Source organism: Saccoglossus kowalevskii, chromosome 14 (genome assembly GCF_978046115.1).
Source record: "Saccoglossus kowalevskii chromosome 14, keSacKowa6.1, whole genome shotgun sequence".
Classification (NCBI taxonomy): Eukaryota; Metazoa; Hemichordata; class Enteropneusta; family Harrimaniidae; genus Saccoglossus; species Saccoglossus kowalevskii.
This window is the reverse complement of record NC_140654.1, coordinates 18,372,626-18,396,425: the sequence shown is the minus strand read 5'-3', so window position 1 is coordinate 18,396,425 and position 23,800 is coordinate 18,372,626. Positions and strand designations below refer to the sequence as shown.

The following is a 23,800-nucleotide window of genomic DNA, read 5'->3' as shown; positions in this document are numbered from 1 at the left end:
TAAGCTGCCGGAATTTGTGTGGACTGAAGCCTGTCAAACAGCTTTTGATACCATAATTGACAAGTTAACTAGTGCCCCAATCCTGGCCTATGCGGATTACACTCAGCCTTTTGAGTTGCATACAGATGCTAGCTTTATAGGGTTGGGGGCTGTGTTGTACCAGGGACATGGTAAAGACAAGAAGGTGATCATGTATGCTAGTCGTGCACTATCGCGCAGTGAGCAAAATTATCCTGCTCATAAGCTTGAATTTTTGGCCTTAAAATGGGCAGTTACTCAAAAGATGCACGATTATTTGTATGGGAATGAGTTTGTTGTCTTAACAGACAACAACCCCCTTACATATGTAAACACCACTGCCAAATTGGACGCCACTGGACATAGGTGGTTGGCTGCTTTGAGTGCATATAATTTCAAGTTGGTTTATAGATCTGGTAAAAAGAACGGAGATGCTGATGGCCTCTCAAGGATGCCTCACGCTGTTGACCAGGGTATTATTGAAGAGACTAGAGGGGAAGTACAGATGTCAGCTGGGGACATGCAGGCATTTTGCCAAGCTCACAAAGTTGCTAGTAATCCATGGGTTGAGGCTATGAGCCACGCCATAACTGCTGTGCCTGAATGTCTGGATGAACCTCCAATATGGCCTGAGAAGCATGCATTGCCTCCAGTGACTATGCAGGAATGGAAATTCTTGCAGGAACGCGATCCTGAGATAGAAAGATTAAGGTGGTATGCAAAACAAAATGAAGCACCGCGCCCGGAAACCACCAAACATGAGACACCGTCTGTCAGAAAAGGACTGCGGGAATGGAAACGTCTATGTTTTCGATGGAACGTATTGCATCGTACCAGACTAGATAAAGATGGTAACACTTATTACCAACTGGTTGTACCTTCGGAATACCGTGGTGTAGCATTAAAGGGAACACATGATGATGTTGGCCACCTAGGTAAAGACAGGGTGTTGGAATTATTGCAATCAAGGTTTTATTGGCCAGATATGTATCGTGATGTGCAACAAAAGATAGAAACCTGTCCAAGATGTAATGCACGAAAACTACACACTGAACAACAAGTCAAAGCCCCGTTAGTAAATATCAAAACCACATAAGCACTGGAGTTGGTATGTATTGATTATCTTTCCATAGAAGACTATAAGAAAGGTGGTGCTAATAGTGTTCTTGTTATAACAGATCACTTTACCCGATATGCTGTTGCTATTGTGACTACTTCTCAGAAGGCTAAACAGACAGCTGATCATTTGTTGAATCACTTTCTAGTTCATTATGGCTTTCCGGAAAAGTTGCATTCAGATCAGGGCAGGGAGTTTGAATCTAAATTAATCAAGCGTCTATGTCAACATGTTGGTGTACAGAAAACGAGAAGCTCTCCCTACCACCCACAGGGCAACGGGAAATGTGAACGGTTTAATCGCACCTTGTTAGACATGTTGGGCACTCTTCCTCCAGAGAAGAAGGCTGATTGGAAGAAGTATGTCGCACCACTTGTACATGCGTACAATTGCACTGAGAATAGTAGCACTGGGTATACTCCTTATTTCCTTATGTATGGAAGGCAACCAAGGTTACCAATTGACATTTACTTAGGTTTACAACCAGAAAAAACAATTACAAGTAGCTACAGTGAATACGCTGACAAATTGAGGGAAAGATTAGCCACAGCATATGAGTTAGCTAGCGCTAAGTCCACACAAAAGGCTGCACAGAACAAGAAAAGATATGATCGCGGACCTAAGGATGCTGTCCTTAGACCTGGTGACAGAGTGTTGGTTAAGAATGTTAGTGTGCATGGAAAACATAAAATCGCGGATCGCTGGGATCCTCAACCTTACCGGGTAGAGAGGAGACTCAATCCCGATGTACCTGTATATGTGGTTGTATCAGAAGGATGTGGCGGGAGGAGGACACTTCACCGCAACTTATTGTTGCCATGTAGTACACTGCCAATTCCATATCTGGCCCATCAAAGAGAAATTCCTCGGGTACAACATCCACAAAGGGCAACAATGCCAGACACTGTTGATATGGTTGAGGATGACTCACATTCAGTCTCTGACTCTGATGAAGAAGATGATGGGATATTTGTTGCAGAACCGATCGTACATGGAACTCATCCTGTGACGGTAACCCATTCTGAATCTCTACAGGTGGAAGACGTATTGAGTATAGAATCTTCTGAAAAAGCCCACGGAAGCAAGAATTCATTATTGGAAATTTCTAGTCCTATTATAGATGACTCGTCTGACGTTCCTTCTAGGGGGGAAACCTTGAGTCTTGATTCCCCCTTGGCCATAGATGAGTCAGTGTCTCCAAATCAGCAGGAGGACACTGAAGCATCAGAAGGAGATGTATCTGCCAGTAATGTAGGTGACAAAGAAACAGTTGATAGAAGTGAACGGTCAGCTGACACACCAGAAAACTTCAGTAGAAATCCGGAAGTGAATGAGGATGAAATTACAGAAGAAAACCTGATAGAAAGTGATCAGAGTAGTAATGAAGCAATTTGCGAAGAAACTGATATGCCAAGAAGATCAACACGAACTCGGAGACCCCCACTCCGTTATGGGTATGATCAATACTGTTTTGCGAAGAAGGTTTCACTGAATAGAGACCAGGAGATATCAAGTGCGATCATAACCTCAATCAGGAATAAGAATGAAGAGTAAATGAACAAGATTAGCTGCAATGCATAACTCGTGCAGCTCACCAATTACCTTCTATACTGTATCCAGATGAAATTGGAAATGGTACCAGGGATTGCGCAACACTGATTAGAAACACATTGCTTATCTTGTGGAAGTGAATATTTGTACCTTCTTTCCAGTGTTGAATTGGTTACAGATGACTAGAATATATGATCTTGTTTTTCAATAAACTATATATGACTAAGTATTTAGGGTACAAAACACCTGTCTCAACCTTGACAGACGTATGTTATGAAATGGGATTTGAATGAATTTGTTGAAGGATTGTATGTTGGGTTGTATGACTATAATCAGTGGAGTGTATCAGTATACGATAGGTGTGTGAGAGTACTAACGGGGACAGTTGTCGTTCCCTTCTTTTCTTCTTATTGTTGCAGGAGATGCTACATGAGCTGCCTTGTTGTGAACTTATACTGGACAAGACCGTCTACTGTAACTTGGCATCTATGTGGCAACAGTCGCTGGCATCCCGCTTTGGTGCAAGTGGTGTGGCTGCTGGGTCAGAGCTTAATGTGACACAATATTTCATGTGAACTGGAACTGTGAGGTACTTGGTTCATGGGTGGACTATTTGTGCCAACTTACTGTTGCGCCTTGATCAGTATACAAGTTTCTCGTGGAAAATAGAGATGCGTCCGAAGTGAAAAATCTGATGTCTACCTGTACTTTATTTGAAATGTCTATGTAAAAAGTGCCTGTGGTGGTTCAAGACAACTGAATTGTATCAGATGAACACTTAGTGAAAGGTTTGGTTCCTGTCTGGGGAAAGCAACCCTCAGCAGAACGAACGTTCGCCGACTCTGAAGTTAGTGGGTTGCAGCGTCGGAAGATTCCAAGATGGCAACACACCAGTGATGTAATTATCCAAGGACTGACAACTCGGCGGCAAATAGGGAGCCAGCAGCAGCGGTGGTCAATCGTATGTATCAATAAAACTTCTGTTCTATGAAGTCACATTGAAGTGCATCGGACATTGCATCCATTGATAGCGGCAGTATGATAACGCCCATATCAATTTTATTCACATACTGATTTAACTTTGGGTGGTCGCTATTCGTTGATTCTGTGAAACCCACATCATCTATTATGCTCATCGGCAGTGTTGTCAAACTATATATTACAACTTACAAGGAGAAGCTTGATATACATCTGTGACCTTATTATCACGCTGACTACCGTTAAAGATTATTGCTGAGCAATACTGTGGGCGTATTATTGTTGCAGTTACGGTGTATTGTCACGCTACTATTAAATATTACTGTTAGCAGTTACGGTGTATTGTCACACTACTGTTAAATATTACTGTTAGCAGTTACGGTGTATTGTCACACTACTGTTAAATATTACTGTTAGCAGTTACGGTGTATTGTCACACTACTGTTAAATATTACTGTTAGCAGTTACGGTGTATTGTCACACTACTGTTAAATATTACTGTTAGCAGTTACGGTGTATTGTCACGCTACTGTTAAATATTACTGTTAGCAGTTACGGTGTATTGTCACACTACTGTTAAATATTACTGTTAGCAGTTACGGTGTATTGTCACACTACTGTTAAATATTACTGTTAGCAGTTACGGTGTATTGTCACATTATTGTTAAATATTACTGTTAGCGGTTACGGTGTATTGTCACACTATTGTTAAATATTATTGTTAGCATTTATGATGTATTATCGTTACACTACTGTTGAACATTACTGTAAGTGATTACGGTGCATTGCTTAGCCTTACTTGTAAGGATTACTGTGCATGATAATTATTGCGTTACTGTTAGTACATTATTATTAGAACTTTGTTAATCAGAGATTGTTACACATTGTAAGGAACTACATAATTGTTAACTTTTACTGTTGACTTACTGATTCACTTTCACTGTAATGATCAGTAATATAGTGTAGTTGTTAGGGATCATTAGTAGGTATCCAGGATTTATTTGTGCACGTGCATTAGTTAGGGAGTTTACTCTTTTGGATATATCAAGTTATGACACTTAATGAGAGGAGTGTAACTTCATTTATTGAGTATTGAATAGAAGTTCATGTTGTCTTTAAACAGATACCTGTGTTAGTGTGTTTGTTTTTTCTCCCCTAAGACTATTACTTGTACTGCTTAGGTATACCAACTACGAATTCCGCGAGCCCAGTGGAAATTGCGTGGTCAACTAGTTCGGAAACTGTATTTATTTTGTGTATGGACTCGTGACGGGTGAGTCCAGGCTACAGTTGCACGCACAATCATCGATCAAAAACAAATACATAAAGTTTCACGGAATTTTCCACATCATGTCGACCTACGACGCCTCGTGTAAAATTGCATTTAGAAACCTCGCTGAATTCACTCATCAAAAAATTAGTAATTCTGAACGATGTCATTATTACAGTAACAGGAAATAAGATCACACTTACGTTTGTGTCTTGACCATGGAATAGCGTGAATTGAATAACGAATTGAGCGTTAGTGACGAGTCAAAATCAAATGCCGCGGTAGCGTGAAAACTTGTGATCTTCAAAAGGTAAAAGGTCAACTTTGAACAAAACGAAAGGGCCACTAGAGGGCGCCACATATCTAACTGTGTTGCAAACCGGCAGCAACACCGACTCCCTCGTGATAGGCGAATATATTTTTTTATAGTATATGGGCTTCCCGCGGCCACATGGTTAAGAAATTGTCTCAAAATAATTTATCGTGAAACCATGGTTCTCGAAATAGTCACACTATACGGGACAAAATCTTGATCATATCTAATTTTGATGCATGCCACGACAACAAGGCCGATTAGTGTCCTATCTGACGCACGCCACCAAGTGGTCACTTCGCGACTGTATATGTGAACTATTCATGACCTTCACCAGGAAGGGGCACACGCGTTTCAGGACAGGAAGACGATAGATACGTATAGGTTCAGGTAAGCCATTATTTTTACGCGACATGCCGTATATTTCAATTTTAGTTCGTTTAAAGCGTTTTGTCTGTTTCATAGTGTGCTTAATGTTATAGCGTAAGGTAACCGTTAGACCAGACATAATGTTAAACACAAAGGGAAGGATTCTATTTGCACCCACACCCTTAACCCTAACTCCAACCCATCCCAAACCGAAGTCCAACCTCAAGCGCTCCCTGATTTTAATTGTAGTTCCCTTACTCAGAATCTATAGTTATCTAAAGGGGCATATACTGTCAGTGGCGTACAAAGGAAAGTACTTCCGACAAATAAAGTTAACACTTACAGACTAATTGCGTCTTTTCAACCATTATAAACATTTCATCGATCCCCTAAACAAGTGAATGTGTCAGGCGTGCATGTGCGCTTTTTTATTTGTGTGGAAAATTTAAATACTGATGTGAAATGTATCAAACAAAAAATAGTCGAAGGTACAATTTATTACAGTAGTGATGTAGTCAGTAGTCAGATCCTAGAAATAAGTATATTGTTTCAGGCTTCAGTTTTGCTGTTTTTGAAAATTAATGTTTATTATTTAAGCAATACCCCCCCCCCCCGCCGAATGCAAGTATACCACGAAATATTGCACAATTCACGACAGGGGTTTATTGCTATTATACTATACTAATATATTGACAATTCAATAAAACTAGTAAAAAAGAGACTATGGCCCGTGTATATGAATATTATATAAATATATAAACAGTATGTATTTGTACACTGAATGCACACAAAATACACAAGTTCAATTTAAATATAAGTGACTGAAACAGCGAAAATACAAAAATTAGCATAACAAATAATGACCCTCTTGAACTTTCACTACGTCGACGCCATTTGAAATACACGATCGTGTACAATTTCGATCATGAAATCTCAAATACTAATCATAACATTACAATGAAACTTGGTACATTTATGTCATAAAACAGGCGGCAGATCTGATAAGTTGTGGGTTATTATCCCTGCATATTAATTACCCAATTTGCATAATGATTTGTCAATTTATGACTTTCCTACTGAAATCTCAAATACTAATCATAACATTACAATGAAACTTGGTACATTTATGTCATAAAACAGGCGGCAGATCTGATAAGTTGTGGGTTATTATCCCTGCATATTAATTACATAATGTGCATAGTCAGTACATTTTGTGGCTTTTCCGCTGATATTTTAAGTACTAATCATTACCACGGATAACGAGCAAGCCTGATTAGTTTGGAGTTGCAATCAATTTGAGATGATTACTCTTGCTGACGGGGACATGCAACAAGTAATATGTCCAAAAATATCAGGTAATCGTATGTGGTCATTATTTCATTAAATATTTATAATTGTTATACCATAGCTAATTGGAACCCCCAGATCATTGGTTGCTGTTATATTTTTAAATGTTGTATTTGCTCTAATATTAGCACATTTGCTAACTTCATGCCTCCAATACCTTCGGCACACGGGAGTGTGCTTTCTTTGATTGCAACATGGAACGTACATATGCCTTGTCTCAACGCCGCCGAATCAAGGACTGTGCACGCCGTCACTCTAATACTTTGTTTAGCATAACTGGGCATTATCAGCCAATATACCCTTAATTCATATGCAAATTGTGTGTGTGGGTCAATCAAATCGATGGATTAACACCACCAATATACTGGTATAATATAATGGTTGTCATTTTCAGCATTGACATTTTGAATTGTTATTCAATTTATGTTGCATGAAAAGAAACAGAATAAGCGTATTAGAGGCAAATAACCCAGTCTAGCATTAACTTGGCACCACTTTTTCACTTATAGATGCTCTACACTGAAACTATTTATTAAGCAATGTTTTAGTTAATTCTGTAATAACTATACATTTATTAATGTTAAATCATTTGAACTGTAATTTAATTTAACTATGTTGTAACAGATAGAGCCCAAGTATTTACTCTAGTTTACAACTTGTATTATTCGTCTTTTGCAGTCAGTGATGGACACGTATATTAAAAAACTACTCTGAATCTACATTATTCTCTAAAAAAGGTCCCAATAATTTATGATTTTGGGGATTATTATGTTAATTTCATAGATAGTGAGGATACTATTTCATATTGTTTTTCTCCAGGAGAATACTGTGGATGTAATAAAAATATTTGCTTTATAAAATATTTAACCAGCATGGAAAGGAGAAGCACTGTTACACTTCGACAGTTTGAAGAAAACGATCAACGAAGGGTGATATATGTATTTAAAAACAGTATGATGGATTTATTCAAACCAAACTACCAACGACATTTGAGTTATCGAAGATTTAGTAACATCTTCCTGCTATCCCTGTGTCTTTATTTATCGTTGTATGTATACAATTCAGTTCTATTGTGTGTTGTAATAGTTGCATTAATACCAACCGCATACAACATATCAACGTATATAATATTCAAACAATGTATTCGCAAAAGACTTGCTTCAGATTTGAAGGATATTAAGACTACTTACATTGACATTGACAGTGGTAACTTTTGGGTGTCTGTTTATGATGGTCAAATCGTTGGTACAGTCGCTTTATTTCTTAGGGAATTTGAAGGACGTGGCATGCAGCCAGAACTCACAACGATGTATGTACACAGGAAATATCGACGTCTAGGAATCGGGGCTAAACTAATGAACAAAGCGGTACAGTATGCAAACGACCATCAATTTAGTTGTGTATTCCTTACAACAGGTGAAGATAACCATGAAGCCCGAAAACTGTACATAAAAACAGGTTTTGTAAAAATTAGAGAGTATGTAGTTAATTACCATGTTTTAATGTCGACAGTAATGACTACATACGTTTTAAATTTGAAACCAGTTGTTGATGATGCCGTAACAGCAACTCCAGATACATCTAGCATAAAACAAAAGTGATACATTTTTTTAGAATTATCCTTAATAATTCCCCCATGGTCCCATCTGTACATCATAAAATATTTGTATTTAAAGATAAAAACATGAAGTAAAGGCAGCCTGGGAAATGTTTAAAATAATTACAAATTTAAGATATATGTCTAGTGTGTCATGGCAAAATTGTAGATTTATTCTTTGTAACTTATGTTCCTTATAGAGATTGTGTTTAATTGCCACAAAATAGTGTGTACAATTATGCATGTTATTTCGCAGGACGATCGAATAGTGCCTTTTGTGGCAGCCATGGGCAAGCCAAGGTTAGGGGTCAGTGAATATTTCCTAAATTCAGTTTTTTCTGTGTTTATGTCAGATTTCCTCTGTATAAATATTTACTGTATGAATATCTTTTAAGTGTAAATCTTGTTTATTTACTCTTTTAGGGCACATTCTCACAGGGCAAGTAGATTTAAATTATTGTATACTGTATTTTACTGCGTGGGTGTACAGTAATTTGCTTCTTAACTGTTTGTGTTAATTTGCATTGAATCGTTACTTGACATGTCATACTTGGGTACAATTATTTGTTTCATTCCTTGCCAATGAACGCATGGGTAAGACTCAGCTGACCGAGTAAGAGGAGACTTAATGTGTCTATATTTATATATATTGCTCAAGAGTGACATTTTTTTTAGGTAAGATTTTGTAATCATTTGTTCATGTGTCAGACGCTTTGAGGATCATTTTCGCGAGTAGTCTTTGTTTAATTAGTGTTACCACTAGTATACTACGTCTTACATTTTAATTGTCATGTCACTGACATGTTTTACAGCATCTTGAAAGTTGAGAAAAATATACACGGGAAATCATGTGCATGAAGAACGTTACTAAATACTCGTGAATGCGTTTTTACGCCATACAAAGCAGACTCACGCTGGACCTGTCGATAAATAACTGAGTCAATGCAGATAATTAGTTGGTAGGGAACGGAACGTATGTAATGATAATGCAATATTGGGATACAAGATACAATGACAATACACAAATGTATACATATTTATTTCAACGTGCAATCAATTATTACGTTATTGACCTTTGATCCAGTTCCATCCAAACTGTCGTAGTCTGTACTCAATAGACGCTACTAAGACACATTACTTCATTTTGGTTAAAAATTGATGCGTCTTATATATTTTAGAGAGACATGACTATTACCCTTAATGAAGTGAATGCATTTTGATAATGTTGTATAATTATGCGGACTATATAGCAGGTAGCAGCTAAACTTTACTGTTTCTGTTTACACTCTAAGCACACTTTATGCTAACGTCATGCATGTATATGTTAAACAAAATTTGTTTTGTTTCCCTATTGGTTGCCTAGTATTTCTATTATTGGTGAGATTAATTTTTACACACAAGAAATTTCGACGTTTTGGGATCGGAACAACTTAAAAAAGCAATACAATATGTAATGTTTATGCAGGCGACAAAGGATACAAAGACGAAAACTGTATATAACAACGATTTAGATGAAAAAAGGACATGTTATTTCTTTACAACTTTTTCATAACAATATCAATTTTTACGCATAGGGAATTCAACTAATGATCAATGATTTACAGGACAAACAGCAAGGTATACCTTATGAACCAACATTTACGATTTTTCTATTTCTGACCTAAATTACGATGAACACTATAACGTTAAAAGCTTCTGCAAACAATTATATGCACACTGCACAGAGTTAAGTATGTATTAATTTTTATAATTTCAAAAGATCTATTTTACGCAACCCCAGCGATAGCACATTTTTAAACTGTAAAAACGCAGAAGAAAAAAAAGTCAAATTTAATTAAATTTATAAAATAATTCTGTTTGGAGAATATTAGTTGATATTTCAAATCAGTGCGCGATGCTAACTGACACGTGATCCCGCTTTCGTTTGTAATCAGATTTGTGCATGACAAATTCCAAATAGACCACGCATCCAACTGTACACATCGCTCAGAATTCATACAATTAGGAAAATGTTTAGTTTTCTTATGTTATTCTACTAATATCAGCAAGGTAATTGCAAAGCATTAGCAACATTTTAAAGAGCAACTGGTATTTTTTATAAATTAAATTACCTTTTTTGTCGACTATTTTTACTACCTCAAATGTTGGATTGCTGCAGCCTTTATCCATTGTCTATTTCATACATTAAATACCGGCTTATTTCTCACCATACATACTAGAAGTACAGTTACTGTGGCCATGAGGTCACGTGGTTGAGAAATGTCATCAAATAATTCATCGTACAATCAAGATTTTCGAAAAAATAATATTGGTGCCAGGACAACATCTAGACCATATTTGATGCTTTAATTTTCAACATACCACTGCAATCCGAACGGATTATTCCCTCTCTGATGTACGCCACCAAGCGGCCACTTTGCCACTTTATATATCACTGTATCCTCGGGGGCGGACATCCGGGCATTTTCTACCGCCTGGCAACCCTCGCAGTGAAAACAAAGACCAAAAACTCGCAGAAAACGGTACTTTGCGATAGTTGTTGAGAGTCCCCTGAACAATGTAATAATATTAGCCCTACGTGTGTAACATATATGAATTTGGTTGTTCAGGATTACTTCAAAGTTGAGTTTGTGTTGTTTTCTCGAGTTTTCACCGGCTCCACCGACGTTCCACAGCAGCGCGCACAAAGCTCATAGAAATACGTGGTACTGTGGTGCGTGTCTTAGCAACGTAGAACGTCCGTGACGTAGCTCCGCCCCCGAGGATATATGTGATCTATTTCTGAGCTTTAACCGAAATAGCCACGCGTGTTTCAGGACAAGAAAGAAGTGAATTTCTAAGTATATGCTAGATTAGCTCAGATAAACCATTATTTAAAACATTATAAATTTAACATGAAACGTGAAAATGTTCATGTGCTACATGATGTACATTATAATTTTCAGTGTGTTAGCAACGTTTCATGTACTGCATGGTCTACCACATACATCATAACGTTCATAACAGACATAATATTAAACATATATAATTAAAATAAGGCATATTGCCTCTTTAATCTGTAATTTCGTTGATTTGGAATTTTTACTAGCATTGTCAAATCAACTGAATTTTGGTCTTTGGCAATCACACAAACGTGAAATTAATTAGCCGGGTAGTGAACTATTTAAAATATTGTGGCGTTAATTTGACATGCAGGTGTGCGCTTGCGCTTTTTTCTTTAGTGTGACTACGGTTAATACTGTAGCAACAATAACAAATATTGCACTCAAAAGAAATAATTTTCTAGACTTCTGTTGTGAAGATATTGTGTGGTTTCAGGTTTCAATACACAGATCCCAATCCAGTCTCCAGGCTGTTAGACACACTTAGGCCGTCCAGAATCAACCACAGTATATCGGTTGGCTAGTTTGAACCATCACATATTCATACACACCGCTCGATATTCCTAAATGAAGTCAACCTGTTTAGTTATTCAGTCTACTGATAGATGTAAAGTAAAAGCAAGGCGCAGGCGATATTAAACTCTCCAAACTGGTATTTTATACAAATTACTTATCTTTCATCTGTTTTTAACATTGTAAACATTTTGGAACGCAGAAGCTTTCCTTGATTGTCTTTTTTTATACACTACATACCAGCCGATGAAATAGTGAACTATTTTAAGCTCAATTGCATGTATATGACATGCAAGTCAAGCTCGAAAGGGTTACAGGATTCGAGACCACCACGGTCAGTTAGAAAATCCATGTAATCATCAGAAACGAAGATTCAGTTTAATTCATGGGTGTCGTCGTCAATTAATTTAGAACTAGCTTAGTCAGCAATTGAAAATACCTGTTTTTTTGTTTCCAATACCAATCACAGCTTTTCTTAAAACACAGTTCAGTGACCAGTGCAGAGTTTATCAGCTTAGTTTACGCAAGCTCGTCCTAAAGATGTCACCATTAGCTGATTCATGCAGTCAGTATAGAAAATCATGTGGTAGACACGTATAATACAAACAAGTCTGAACCAGAATTCTCCAAAACGTTCAATAATATTTGAGTACAGATTATTCCTCTAAATACTGCCTCGTTTGTTTTTATTTATTCGTTGGTAGTAAAGAAACTTTTTCATTTTGTATAATATAAAGAGAATACTTCGAATGTATTAGAAACATTTGCTTTACAAAACATAATAAGAATGCAAAGAAAAAACACAGTTACATTACGACAATATGAAGAAAACCATCAGCGAAAAATGATATGTGTAATAAAAATAAAAAATAAATTTAAATCAGTATAATGGGTCATTTGAAAACAATATGTCAACGACATTTGAGTTATACACGAGTTAATACCTTCCTGTTAGCCATATTTTTTTATTTATACGTGTATGCATACAATTCAGTCATACTATCAATCGACATGGATTCAAATAACAATTGCCATATCATGTTTGACTCCAGTATAGAATGCTACTATGCGTATTTATCCAGCCCTCTTTCGACAAGGAGACCACCGCAGCCATGGACACGGGCATTCTCGTCTTGGGCACGATCCATCGTATAGTTATTACCTGTCGATGAGGTCATCTCAATTCTTGGAGAAGGCAATTATCCTGTAGATTATGCTCCTTGGGTGATTTTAAAAATTATCCAGAAAAGGCAAAAACGTCGTCAGCAATAGTGCTACGACATTCAAACAAAACTGCCTTTCTCAGGGCCAGCACATACTCCAAAAAGAGAACTACCGTACATTGTCCATCCCATCACTGAGATTATTGCACGTAATGCTATGTACAACTGTCATATCATATTAATTTGCAAATCAGAACGATTTCAACCAATTGGGGTCAATGTCATAATGCATAAAACAGAATAAAGAGCGCCAAAATGCGACGCACATCACATTGCAATAATTCAGTTAAGGAAAAGAAAATGTAGAAGCAGATTATTTACAGCTAATTTCAAATTATTAATTACAAGTATTACATAATTATTTAAAGATTTCGGAATATGTAATGTTAATCTGCCGGTTGTAAACAAACCACCAACTACTTCTCCGCGTTAATATATGTTAATTCATATGTGTTGCGAATAAGAGTTTGGCAATGCGAAACTGAGCAAGTAATGAACTAGAAATTGCAATAATCAAATGCATGTATTACTACATTATGCAAAGCTCTGAGAATATGTATTGTTAATTTGCCGGGACGTACTAAAGCGTCACCTTTTCGCGGTTGTATCTGGTAACAAATAGGCGTCGCAATTCAAAAAAATCGCTTCACAACAAAGTTCAGTGGAAACAATAACATAGAACTTCAATCACGCCGCCTACAAACGAGAATGTGACAACTATGTTCGTGTTTGGACGATTGTATCACTTCGAAGGAGATTTCTGATTGGTTCGAAAAGTGACTTAAGCGAGATCATGCTGATTAGCCGAACGCCCTTTTAAACGCAAATAAATGGCTGCCTTGAGATTTGAATTGTTTTAAAAATAGCATTTTTCAAGAAATATTAGGGCACATTACTGAAAGAGGATAACTTTAACACACAAAATAATGCTAGTTCATTGTGCCATTAGACATTAGCTTTATGATTGTACATAACAAACTAATTAACATTGTCATGCGATTTATGACTATTTTGTCAAACATTATGACTAGGCTTCTACCTTAAAAAAGAGTTAAGTGGAAACAATGATTATAGTAATACACACTATGGAAAATAAAAATAATTTTTAGTCTCATAGTAATACTTATATCACGGGAAATGATGGTAGAAAAATGTTTTCGTGGTGGCAATAAACTATAGATAACTGAAATTAATTACGTAAATATTATGTAGAAATAATTTATTGTGTAGAATTGTCTGATCATTCGATGTGATCATTCGTCTTGTCGGCTATTCTCTGAAAATAAGAGCAACGAAAATCGCATTATTTCAGAATTGGCCATTGACAATAAGAATGTGAGAATTATTGCGCTATACCACAAGTGGGGTAAATTAAGGAATGTGGCGCCATGGAAACAAACAGCTTTCCTCGAAAATCGCATTGATGTCCGGGCGTTTAAAACTTCAGAAAAAATATGTGGTCACTACTTTTTTTAACTATCGGTCAAACGTTCATATAAATTTCAATTTTTGTTCTCTGAAAATAAGAGCAACGAAAATCGCATCATTTCAGAATTGGCCATTGACAATAAGAATATGAGAATTATTGCGCTATACCACAAGTAGGGTAAATTATGGAATGTGGCGCCATGGAAACAAACAGCTTTCCTCGAAAATCGCATTGATGTCCGGGCGTTTAAAACTTCAGAAAAAATATGTGGTCACTACTTTTTTTAACTATCGGTCAAACGTTCATATAAATTTAAATTTTTGTTCTATTTAAGTTTTGTGTCAATGCCAAAAATCTTCACAATATCTCAATTTTTTTCTTGGTTACTTATGATGACAAAAACGTTCGAAGGTTTAATATGATTACGTATCAATCGTTATCTGCTTACCTTCCGAGTAAATTATTTAATGCATGAAACAACCGCGAATTGAATACTTAAGTACTGACATATATAAAACAATATTCTCACGGCTCGATGCTTGTGCGTCGAATTTACGCATTTGGCTCGATCACGCTTACATATTTATGAAGAAAATTTGTGTATTTGCATCGCAGTTTGGTTTCAGTTTTTCACTTCATAGCAGGGTATTTTGATTCTATTTCTTGTGGGAAGGGAACAATGGGGGTGTAGGTGGTACAGGTTACGAAAATACATGTTTACAGGAAATACAATGAAAGTTTCATTTACAGTAAGAAACAGGTTTTTTACATTTTACAGATAAAGCAAATTCTTAATTATATTTTACATTTTCGAAATATATTTGATAATTTGTGTTTAAGAATAAAAAGAGGAATTTGAGCGAATTACAACATTTAATGTGGAAAATGCTTTATACGCTTAAAAAATATGATCTTTTTACAAATTACGGACGAATAAAATAGCTGACCACATTTTACACCTTGTTCATGTCTACGAATTTACGTTTTTATGTATTTAAATTACATTATACCGAAAATAAAAAAACAATTGATAACAACTTACGAAAATAACCCTTGGCGTCCCTCATCCGTATGTCAAAATCAAGCAGACAGAATCAATAGAAAAACACCAATAATAAAAAAAATCTAATATTACAAGTATTCGAATGTTTGTATGGTAAAGCTATACCTTACTGACAAACAATTCAGACAAATTAATGTTTAATAACTCAAACTGAAAACAAGTGTTATCAGTTCATTCGATTAACGAGCCATCCAAAGTACGTGAGTAAGGCTAAGTTGAGTTGTCAGGTCACCTAGCAATTGTAAATCAACCATATGCACGCTTATAACTTTGAGTTACACACAAACAAACCTATATAATATGTGCCATTGCATTTGGCTCTCGACAATACAAACCACTGTTTATTTCCAATTGTACACCCAACCACTCTTACCGATGCATTGAATAAATGTCACAGGTATATTCAATGCATATGAACTCGTGTAAATATAACGTAGGATACTACAGTGCTAACCACTGACCAATTGGGAGATTGATATCGACTTCATAAATAGTTCACAATACATTCGGATATCATAATACAATCTGAATGGACCACATAACTAGGTTTGACTTACACCGTTGTCTGAAATGTAGTATGTGACGTCATGTAGTCAGTCTCTGCACTATGCACTTAACTAGCATTAGCCCCGCATTGAATCGTGAATAAGTAAAGCATTGAAGAAGGCAGTTATCGTGAAACCGGGAATTGCCAATCACTATGTATCAATGTCTTTTAAAAATACAAAGATCAATTTGGGTATACATAGTCTGAATATCTACACTCAGTGACACAAACATTTGGGTTTCATTCAGTCCTGTCCAGTCCATTATAGTTAGCTCCGAACTCACGTACCTAAACCACTAATTAGATCAGTCAATCCATTGCCGTAAATCATTAACAACATATACAGAGTTGCTGACTAACGTTTTTTTTCGAATGACGTACAACTTCATTAGTAGTCATTATTCTCACCATTACCTATCGGAATAAAGGAAGGAGTATTTGCCGGAAGGACGCCATACATCATTAGTAGTCTATATATAGTAGGCATTGGTATCATTACTGCCAATAGTATTGACAAGCACGTTTCAACCGCATCGATACTACACAGAAGAGAAATCTCGGTTTATGACAAAGAAATTCAATACCAAGGACACTGTCATAATAATTGATTCATCGCGTAGCTAGTGCTAGTTTCAGAGTACTGTGAAGAATATATTTAGCACACGGGAGTCGATGCAAATTAACGATGTATAGAAGACAGATTCGAGATGACATGACAAGCATTTAATAGGAAACGTGTCCAGCAGGGACCATATACATTGCCCGAATGCAGCAATTACATTAGTGCCAAACTTGACAGTTTCATTCCTTACGAGTATACGTGAGCATATGACAGAAACAGTTATTTCGAACTTTGTTCATAGAGTCAAACCAGTGTAATCGTCTTAGTGATTACAAAGTTAGGAGGTTTGCTTTGCAATGTACACATGAATACAAGCAATAATGTGCATATTGTTCATATCATTGATGATCACACGTGACATATCTTAGGAAAATTATCCAAACTAGTTTCTGATGTTCATCTTTTGTAACCAATTGCTTATTCATGAGCGGGTCAAGACATGGTTTGCGTTAGCAAAGATCATGTTCGAGTACTACATTTCACAATAAGAATTATTTTAGTTAAGTAATTTAAACAACGTGACACATATCTGCCTCAGATGGCTTTGCGAGGTTCAAAAATCGTGAGTGTGTTTTTCAATTATTCTTTATTAGAGAAAATACATTACGTCACAGCTGGCAGTGTTGTGATGAATAAAGTATTTTTTGTGAATATTTTACAAAAATTGAAAATTGTTACTATACAATATATAGACAGATTACACAGTGAAGTTAGATTTATCAAAATATTTGAATCCAATACAAATACGAGGGGCGTTCAATAAGTAATGCCCCTGACCCATTTCCCATAGCAGGAGATTAATGAAACTCGACACAGTTTGTTAGTCTTTCTCTACATATGAACCACCCAGAGTTATGCATTTCTCCCATCGTTTGATGCAACTCTAGACACCGTTTTTGTAGAAAAGCCCAGGCTGGTCCTCCAACCACGTCGTAACTTCAGAAATCAAAGCTGCCTTCCTTTCAAAAACAACTTCATGGCTGGGAAGAGATGAAAGTCAGAGGGTGCAAGGTCAGGTAAGTAAGGGGGTGGGTAGGATTTCATAGCCACACGTCCGCACTTCTGATCTGGTGAATTCGAGTTGTGGACCGGGGCATTGTCCTGCAGAAGGAGAATACATTTGCTGATCTTACCCCGCCTCTTAATTTTGATAGCTTCTCTTAATTTCATCAAAAGTGAAACGTTATAGGCTCCTGTAATTGTGGTACCCTTTGCCAGGAAATATGTCATCACTACTCCGTCCTGGTCCCAGAAGACTATGAGCATGACCTTGCCAGCGGAGGGCTTCACCCTTGCCTTCTTTGGAGGTGGTGAGTCTAAGTGATTCCATCGCATTGACTGGGCTTTGTTCTCTGGTTTATAGCGATGAACCCAAGTTTCATCCTGTGTAATCAGTCTTTTGAAAAACTTTGACTCATCGTCTTGGCACATCCTCGAGCACTCGACGCGTTCTTGCTTCTGGAAAGGTGTGAGCAATCTGGGAATCCATCTGGCAGACACCTTATGCATATGCAAATGGTCATGAATGATAGTTTCCACAGACCCTGTACTAATCTTGACCTCTTGGGCTATTTGGCGAACAGTAATGCGTCGATCTTCAAAAATGGCTGACTCAACTTGACGGACAGACGCCTCATCAATGGCAGAAGAGGGACGACCAGGTCTGGGAGCTGTTTCCACAGAGTTTCCGGCCATGTTTGAGTTCAAGTTGCCAGCGTCTTACAAGGTCATATGATGGGGCATCATCACCATAAGTTATTTTCCTTTCATCAAAAGTCTCCTTTGGTGTGCGCCCTTTCAAATACAAAAAAAACACGGATCACTGCGCGACACTAAACTAGCTCCCTTTCACACCGTACTCAGTTCAATTACCCATAGAGATGTAAATCATTACACATATAAAATGTCATCTAGATCAGAGAACTGGAAGTTGGTCAGGGGCATTACTTAGTAAACACCTCTCGTATAGGTCAGGTACAAAAGTTATGTTCTTTATATGATTATTGTTTTGTAATAGAGGCCCTGTTTTCGTTCTTTGAACTCAGATTATAGTCATTTCATACAGGCAGATCAAATCTGCTTCGTACACGTATCTCTGAAAATTCAATATAAAACGCAATTTATTCTCGTAGATTGGTATTGTGACAGAAAACATTTGTATGGATTGTATTTAATCGGTGATAACGTCATTGTCACTCTATTCCGATATTCTCTCAATACCGACAGGTTGCAGTGACAAGAGTTCTTTGTCATGGCTCTGCAAACTATATAGTATTACTGATTAGGGCGATAGAAATGAATTCACTACGTTTTGATATTCAAAAACTCAATGGTGATCAGTGAACACACGTGTCAAACACACACTGGGACGAGCGGTAATTGCTATACTGCAAAGTCTACGTGCATCACTATTAATTGCCAACAATGAATACCGGCGTACAATACAGGTGGACACTGCGCTTGCAGATGATTAATTCTCCTAACGAAATAGATAACTAATATTTATGTAAAATATAGTTTAAAGTAATAGAATAAGACAACATTTAAATTAGATTCAAACAGCATTGCAAGCGCAAACTGATAATTGGTGAGCCCACTGGCTATATACTGCATCATAGTTAATGGATTGTTCTTGACAATTCTTAGTCGTTTGATTCACCTGACTTCCATCTAACCCCGCGTCACAATGACCCTACGTAGAGAGACTGTCGCAGCTCTTTGTGTGATTTTTGTCGGATCGATGATAGCATGTGCCATCAATAATGCTCAATGATAGAAGACACGTCATGAACCAAATTGTCGCCAATTTTAATGAACGTTGCTGTGGCTGATATCTTTTTTTTACGCGTGTACCGGTTTAAAGAATATAACTCTTGTTCTTGTTATTAGATTTCTAGGAGTTGTGATCAATACTTAAATGACATTATAGTTAGTAGATGGTGGTTTTTGTTATATTACACGAAACATATTGTACCAGGACGCGGTTGAGACTTACTACAACAGCTACGCTTTGCACACTGCCAGTAGCGCAATGTGATTATTTAATCACTGGTAAAACTAAAAGGTCAATGAACATAAATTAGAATTTTGTAATTCTATATGTACTCAATTATAATCTCGATGACAGCTAATACACCTCGAATTGTTTATTGTCAAACCGTTTAGTATTAGATGATTTCATAGTACATGCTAAGATAAGCCGAATGTCCTACTAGTTGTATGCGGTGTTGACGCCAAAATACATTTTTTATATATACCTGAGTTGCGTCATAGAGTGAGTTAATTATATACAACCTAAAATATTGTTTAAATATTGGAAAGCAATATGCAAAGTGCAGAAGACCTACCGTGCTCGCAGTGGGCTATACATTAAAATTGAGCGATGAACGACCATACGGTACTCATCACAAAGAAAAAAGTGAATTAATAGGCGTGTAATAATCCGAGATTCTACTGGTATACTGTAAAAGACCAAGTCATAAGAGACTACGGCAATAAATATGCGCAGAATAATCGAATGATTTTTGTTTTTATATATTGTAATTAAAGTGATAGTGTATGCCATATTTTATTACGTGTCTAGTTTTAATTAGATATTGAATAAGTTATAAAAGTCAATAACAACGAAATGGGTCTATACTAGTCTTGTGGGTGATGGGAATCTGTTTCAAATTCGTAAGTAAGTGAATATAATGTTATGCTGCACAATGTTATTGGATGAAATATAAAATATAACCTAAACCCTAGATGTTTCGCAGTTAGTAGTACATTCAGTTAGTGGTTTTCTAAATAAGCCCACATGCAACACAATTTTTGTTCCAAAACAACTGTGTGAGTTTATTAACCATGAAATTATGCGTTTAGTATAAAATTTAACAGGAATTATGTGACATGAACATGTATAAAAAATAACATTGTTTGCGGAAAAAAACACCTTATTTATTTTATCGAATCGAATAGACATCCAGAAACATTTGTTCGATACAATATTGGCAGATATACTTTATATTTGTCATGTTCAAAAAAGTAATTATAAATTATCTTCTAGGGTCTAAAATTATACAAGACGAATTACACATTGTTAATCTTTACATTCATTAGCGGATTAAAATATATATAGTATATAATGTATTAAGATTATATTCTGAATTAAAGACGGTCATTTACAATTTTGAATTGTGGTATTATCGTATCCATGTTATTTGTAGTGTCTCATTGCTTCGTTTAACTTGTATTAAAACATGTAGAAGTCCATATTTGAATTTGCCTATTATACCAGTGTGAATATTTGGATAACATATCGACAAGATTATATATCTACTACACTCGCCCAAGACGCAGCTAGTATAAGTCTTATTAAAAACAGATAAAAAATACACACGAACTATTGCACTCGTTAAAGACATTGATAGTTTTCAAAACCTCAAGTTTCTGACCAATATGTTAAAATATATATTATCATAGAATAAATTATTTTGAAAAATACTCCATATTTCAGAGGATCAATTTCTCTCATGTTCCTAATAGTAGCAATAAATTCGTTTTAGCTTGCTGCGCAGGTACCGTAGTTGCCGATGTCAACTAAACAGACTCTGACTCGTATTCCCATGATGCTCCCTAGTTCCAAAAACTAAGAATACTAATATAGTTTAACGCTGCAAATTACAAACCTGTTTATTTGTTCTTGATCTCAGTAATAACTATTTTGTACATAGTGTACACAGTCTAAAATACCTACAACATGGCATTGGAACTCAATTTGTTTTCTTTCTGTGAAATTATATATACAAGAGTTACGATTATCTGTAATCTCCCACCAACACTTATTATAATTTGCATTTATTATTCATATTTATTACGTGTGTACTATGCATATATTTAATGTTATTTTTATTTTTTGGGTGAAATAAATTACATTCTTTTATTCAACTTTAGCCTACTGGTAAATACAATATCTAGATATGTATAACGTAAAACAACACTGCTTTTATAACACCATTTCTCTGTTTTAGCGAGGTGGCAACCTGTTACAAAAACCTCTAATGGAGAAATCAGCAAAACACAGTGCGCTTCCGTCCATATTGCTGCCTAACGTTTAGAGGCCGGACATTTGATAAGGTTCATGATGTGCATCTGAATTATGATGCCCGTCAGAAAAAGGAACGCCGTATTTTAATGGAAAGAAATATGCAATCAAAAGCGGCGGTCGCCAAAGGCTCACAAATAAAGGTGTATTGGTCAAAACTGTAACTAACCATTTCAATGAAAGCATAACAATCCTATTAGTTTGCAAAATCTAATATAATTAAAGCCGACAGTAAACTTGCACTGTGCGTCGTGTCGATAATGCGTGCTCAATTGCAGCGATGTTATTATTGGCGAGGGTTCTCGACATCGAATGGCATATGTCTAGTTCCAATACGTCATTGTATTTCATACAGTGTTCATTTCAGAAAATGGTTCAAAAGTTCAGCCGATTTCACAAATAATGATCAGCGAAGCCTTTTATGAGAGAATCCACTTGACAGATAATAGGAAACACGCTGATACACACACTCTACTCATACATTTTAATATCACAAACCCGCTCTACTGCCTATTATATTTTCATTCATTTTTGATAATGCATTATTAAAGCCGTTTTGCCAACGAGCCGTATCTCCTCGCAACTTTGACCGTGTATACCAATTTATGGAATATCTGTAATTAGTTTCAAGTAAACTCAATTGATGTTTGTATGTCATTTGATTAAAATAATCCATACTTGCAGGCATGTATGTATTCCGACAACTTATTTGATACAATCTGCTTTACTGGCATCAATTATATCCCTGATTCGGATTCTAAATTGCTAGTTTTATCGATCTAATTTACAGAGAAAAATACAGACACGATTTCGCACGACATCACATCCCAGGACTGGTTTAGGAATTGCCAATTTGCAAACAATATCAATCGAAGAATTCCTAACACCAACAGCCAATCAAACAATGTTTACCATCGTCTCCAGGGCAACGGGGATACATAGTGCATATTCCCGCATAACTACAATTACTACACGTTTTGAGCTGGATGGACAGAAATAACATACAGTATCACTATACGTGTATGATTGTATCTACATCGGACCGCTAGTTTATACAGTAGATCAAATTGGACACATAGATACCAGTATATGCGACACAAGGTTGATGCAGACATAGTTTTGCTTAATCATGTTTAGCTTGGGAGTGATTGCAAGTATAAGGTGAGTTCACCGAGTCTACAAATCCGGTGTATATGCAATTTATATAATATTATGGAGTGATATGAGGTTTTTAATGTAATACGGTTGTGGTATTATTTGTGTTTTCAAATAAGAGAAAAATGTGCATTGAGTATGCATCTTGACAGTCGCCACTGTGTTTAAAACATTGATCAACAAATTGTGTTTAATATTGGTGTTATCAATTAGCATTTACATAATTATTCGAACTGAAGTTTGTTTGTTTTTTCATGTGCGATTTCATCGAACTGATGTTCATGATATTCATGTAAACAAATTGGTTAATCCGTTCTTGTCAAATTCATGACATAGACCATTACTTTACGATACATCTACAACATTCCGGAATTGTATAAAAAGCATACAATGAGTATATATTAAGGTATAATAATTGCATGTCAGTAAGGCTCTATCTCGGTAGGGGCGTATGGATGTTTTCTGTTTGAGTGACGGTATAATACCGAATTTATTTAGTGTAATAATTGATATTATTCCATTCTTCACTTCGCAACCAATCAGAATCGAATTGATTTTGCCAATACCAAAGCATATTAACCCGTTTGATTTAAGAGGAGAAACAGCGTAACTTGAAAATAGTTAACCGAACGAGATGGAAGGATGTTGTTGTACCATATTCACTGTGATCTCCGGGTTTTCCAATTTAAAACGTAAAAAAATCACTTCGATAAATGTTCA

General features: G+C 36.2%; 1 protein-coding gene across 1 annotated transcript; it reads left to right on the top strand.

Moving 5' to 3' along the window:
• Positions 1-7,835: 7,835 nt before the first annotated feature.
• On the top strand, positions 7,836-8,564 carry LOC102806051 (N-acetyltransferase 8F1-like). Its single transcript, XM_006818291.2, has one exon. It carries the CDS (start codon positions 7,836-7,838, stop codon positions 8,562-8,564), a length of 729 nt encoding a protein of 242 aa, XP_006818354.2.
• The last annotated feature ends 15,236 nt before the right edge of the window (positions 8,565-23,800 follow it).

Coding starts and splice junctions, on each gene's coding strand:
- LOC102806051 (XM_006818291.2), top strand. CDS start 7,836: ATGGAAAGGAGAAGCACTGTTACACTTCGACAGTTTGAAGAAAACGAT.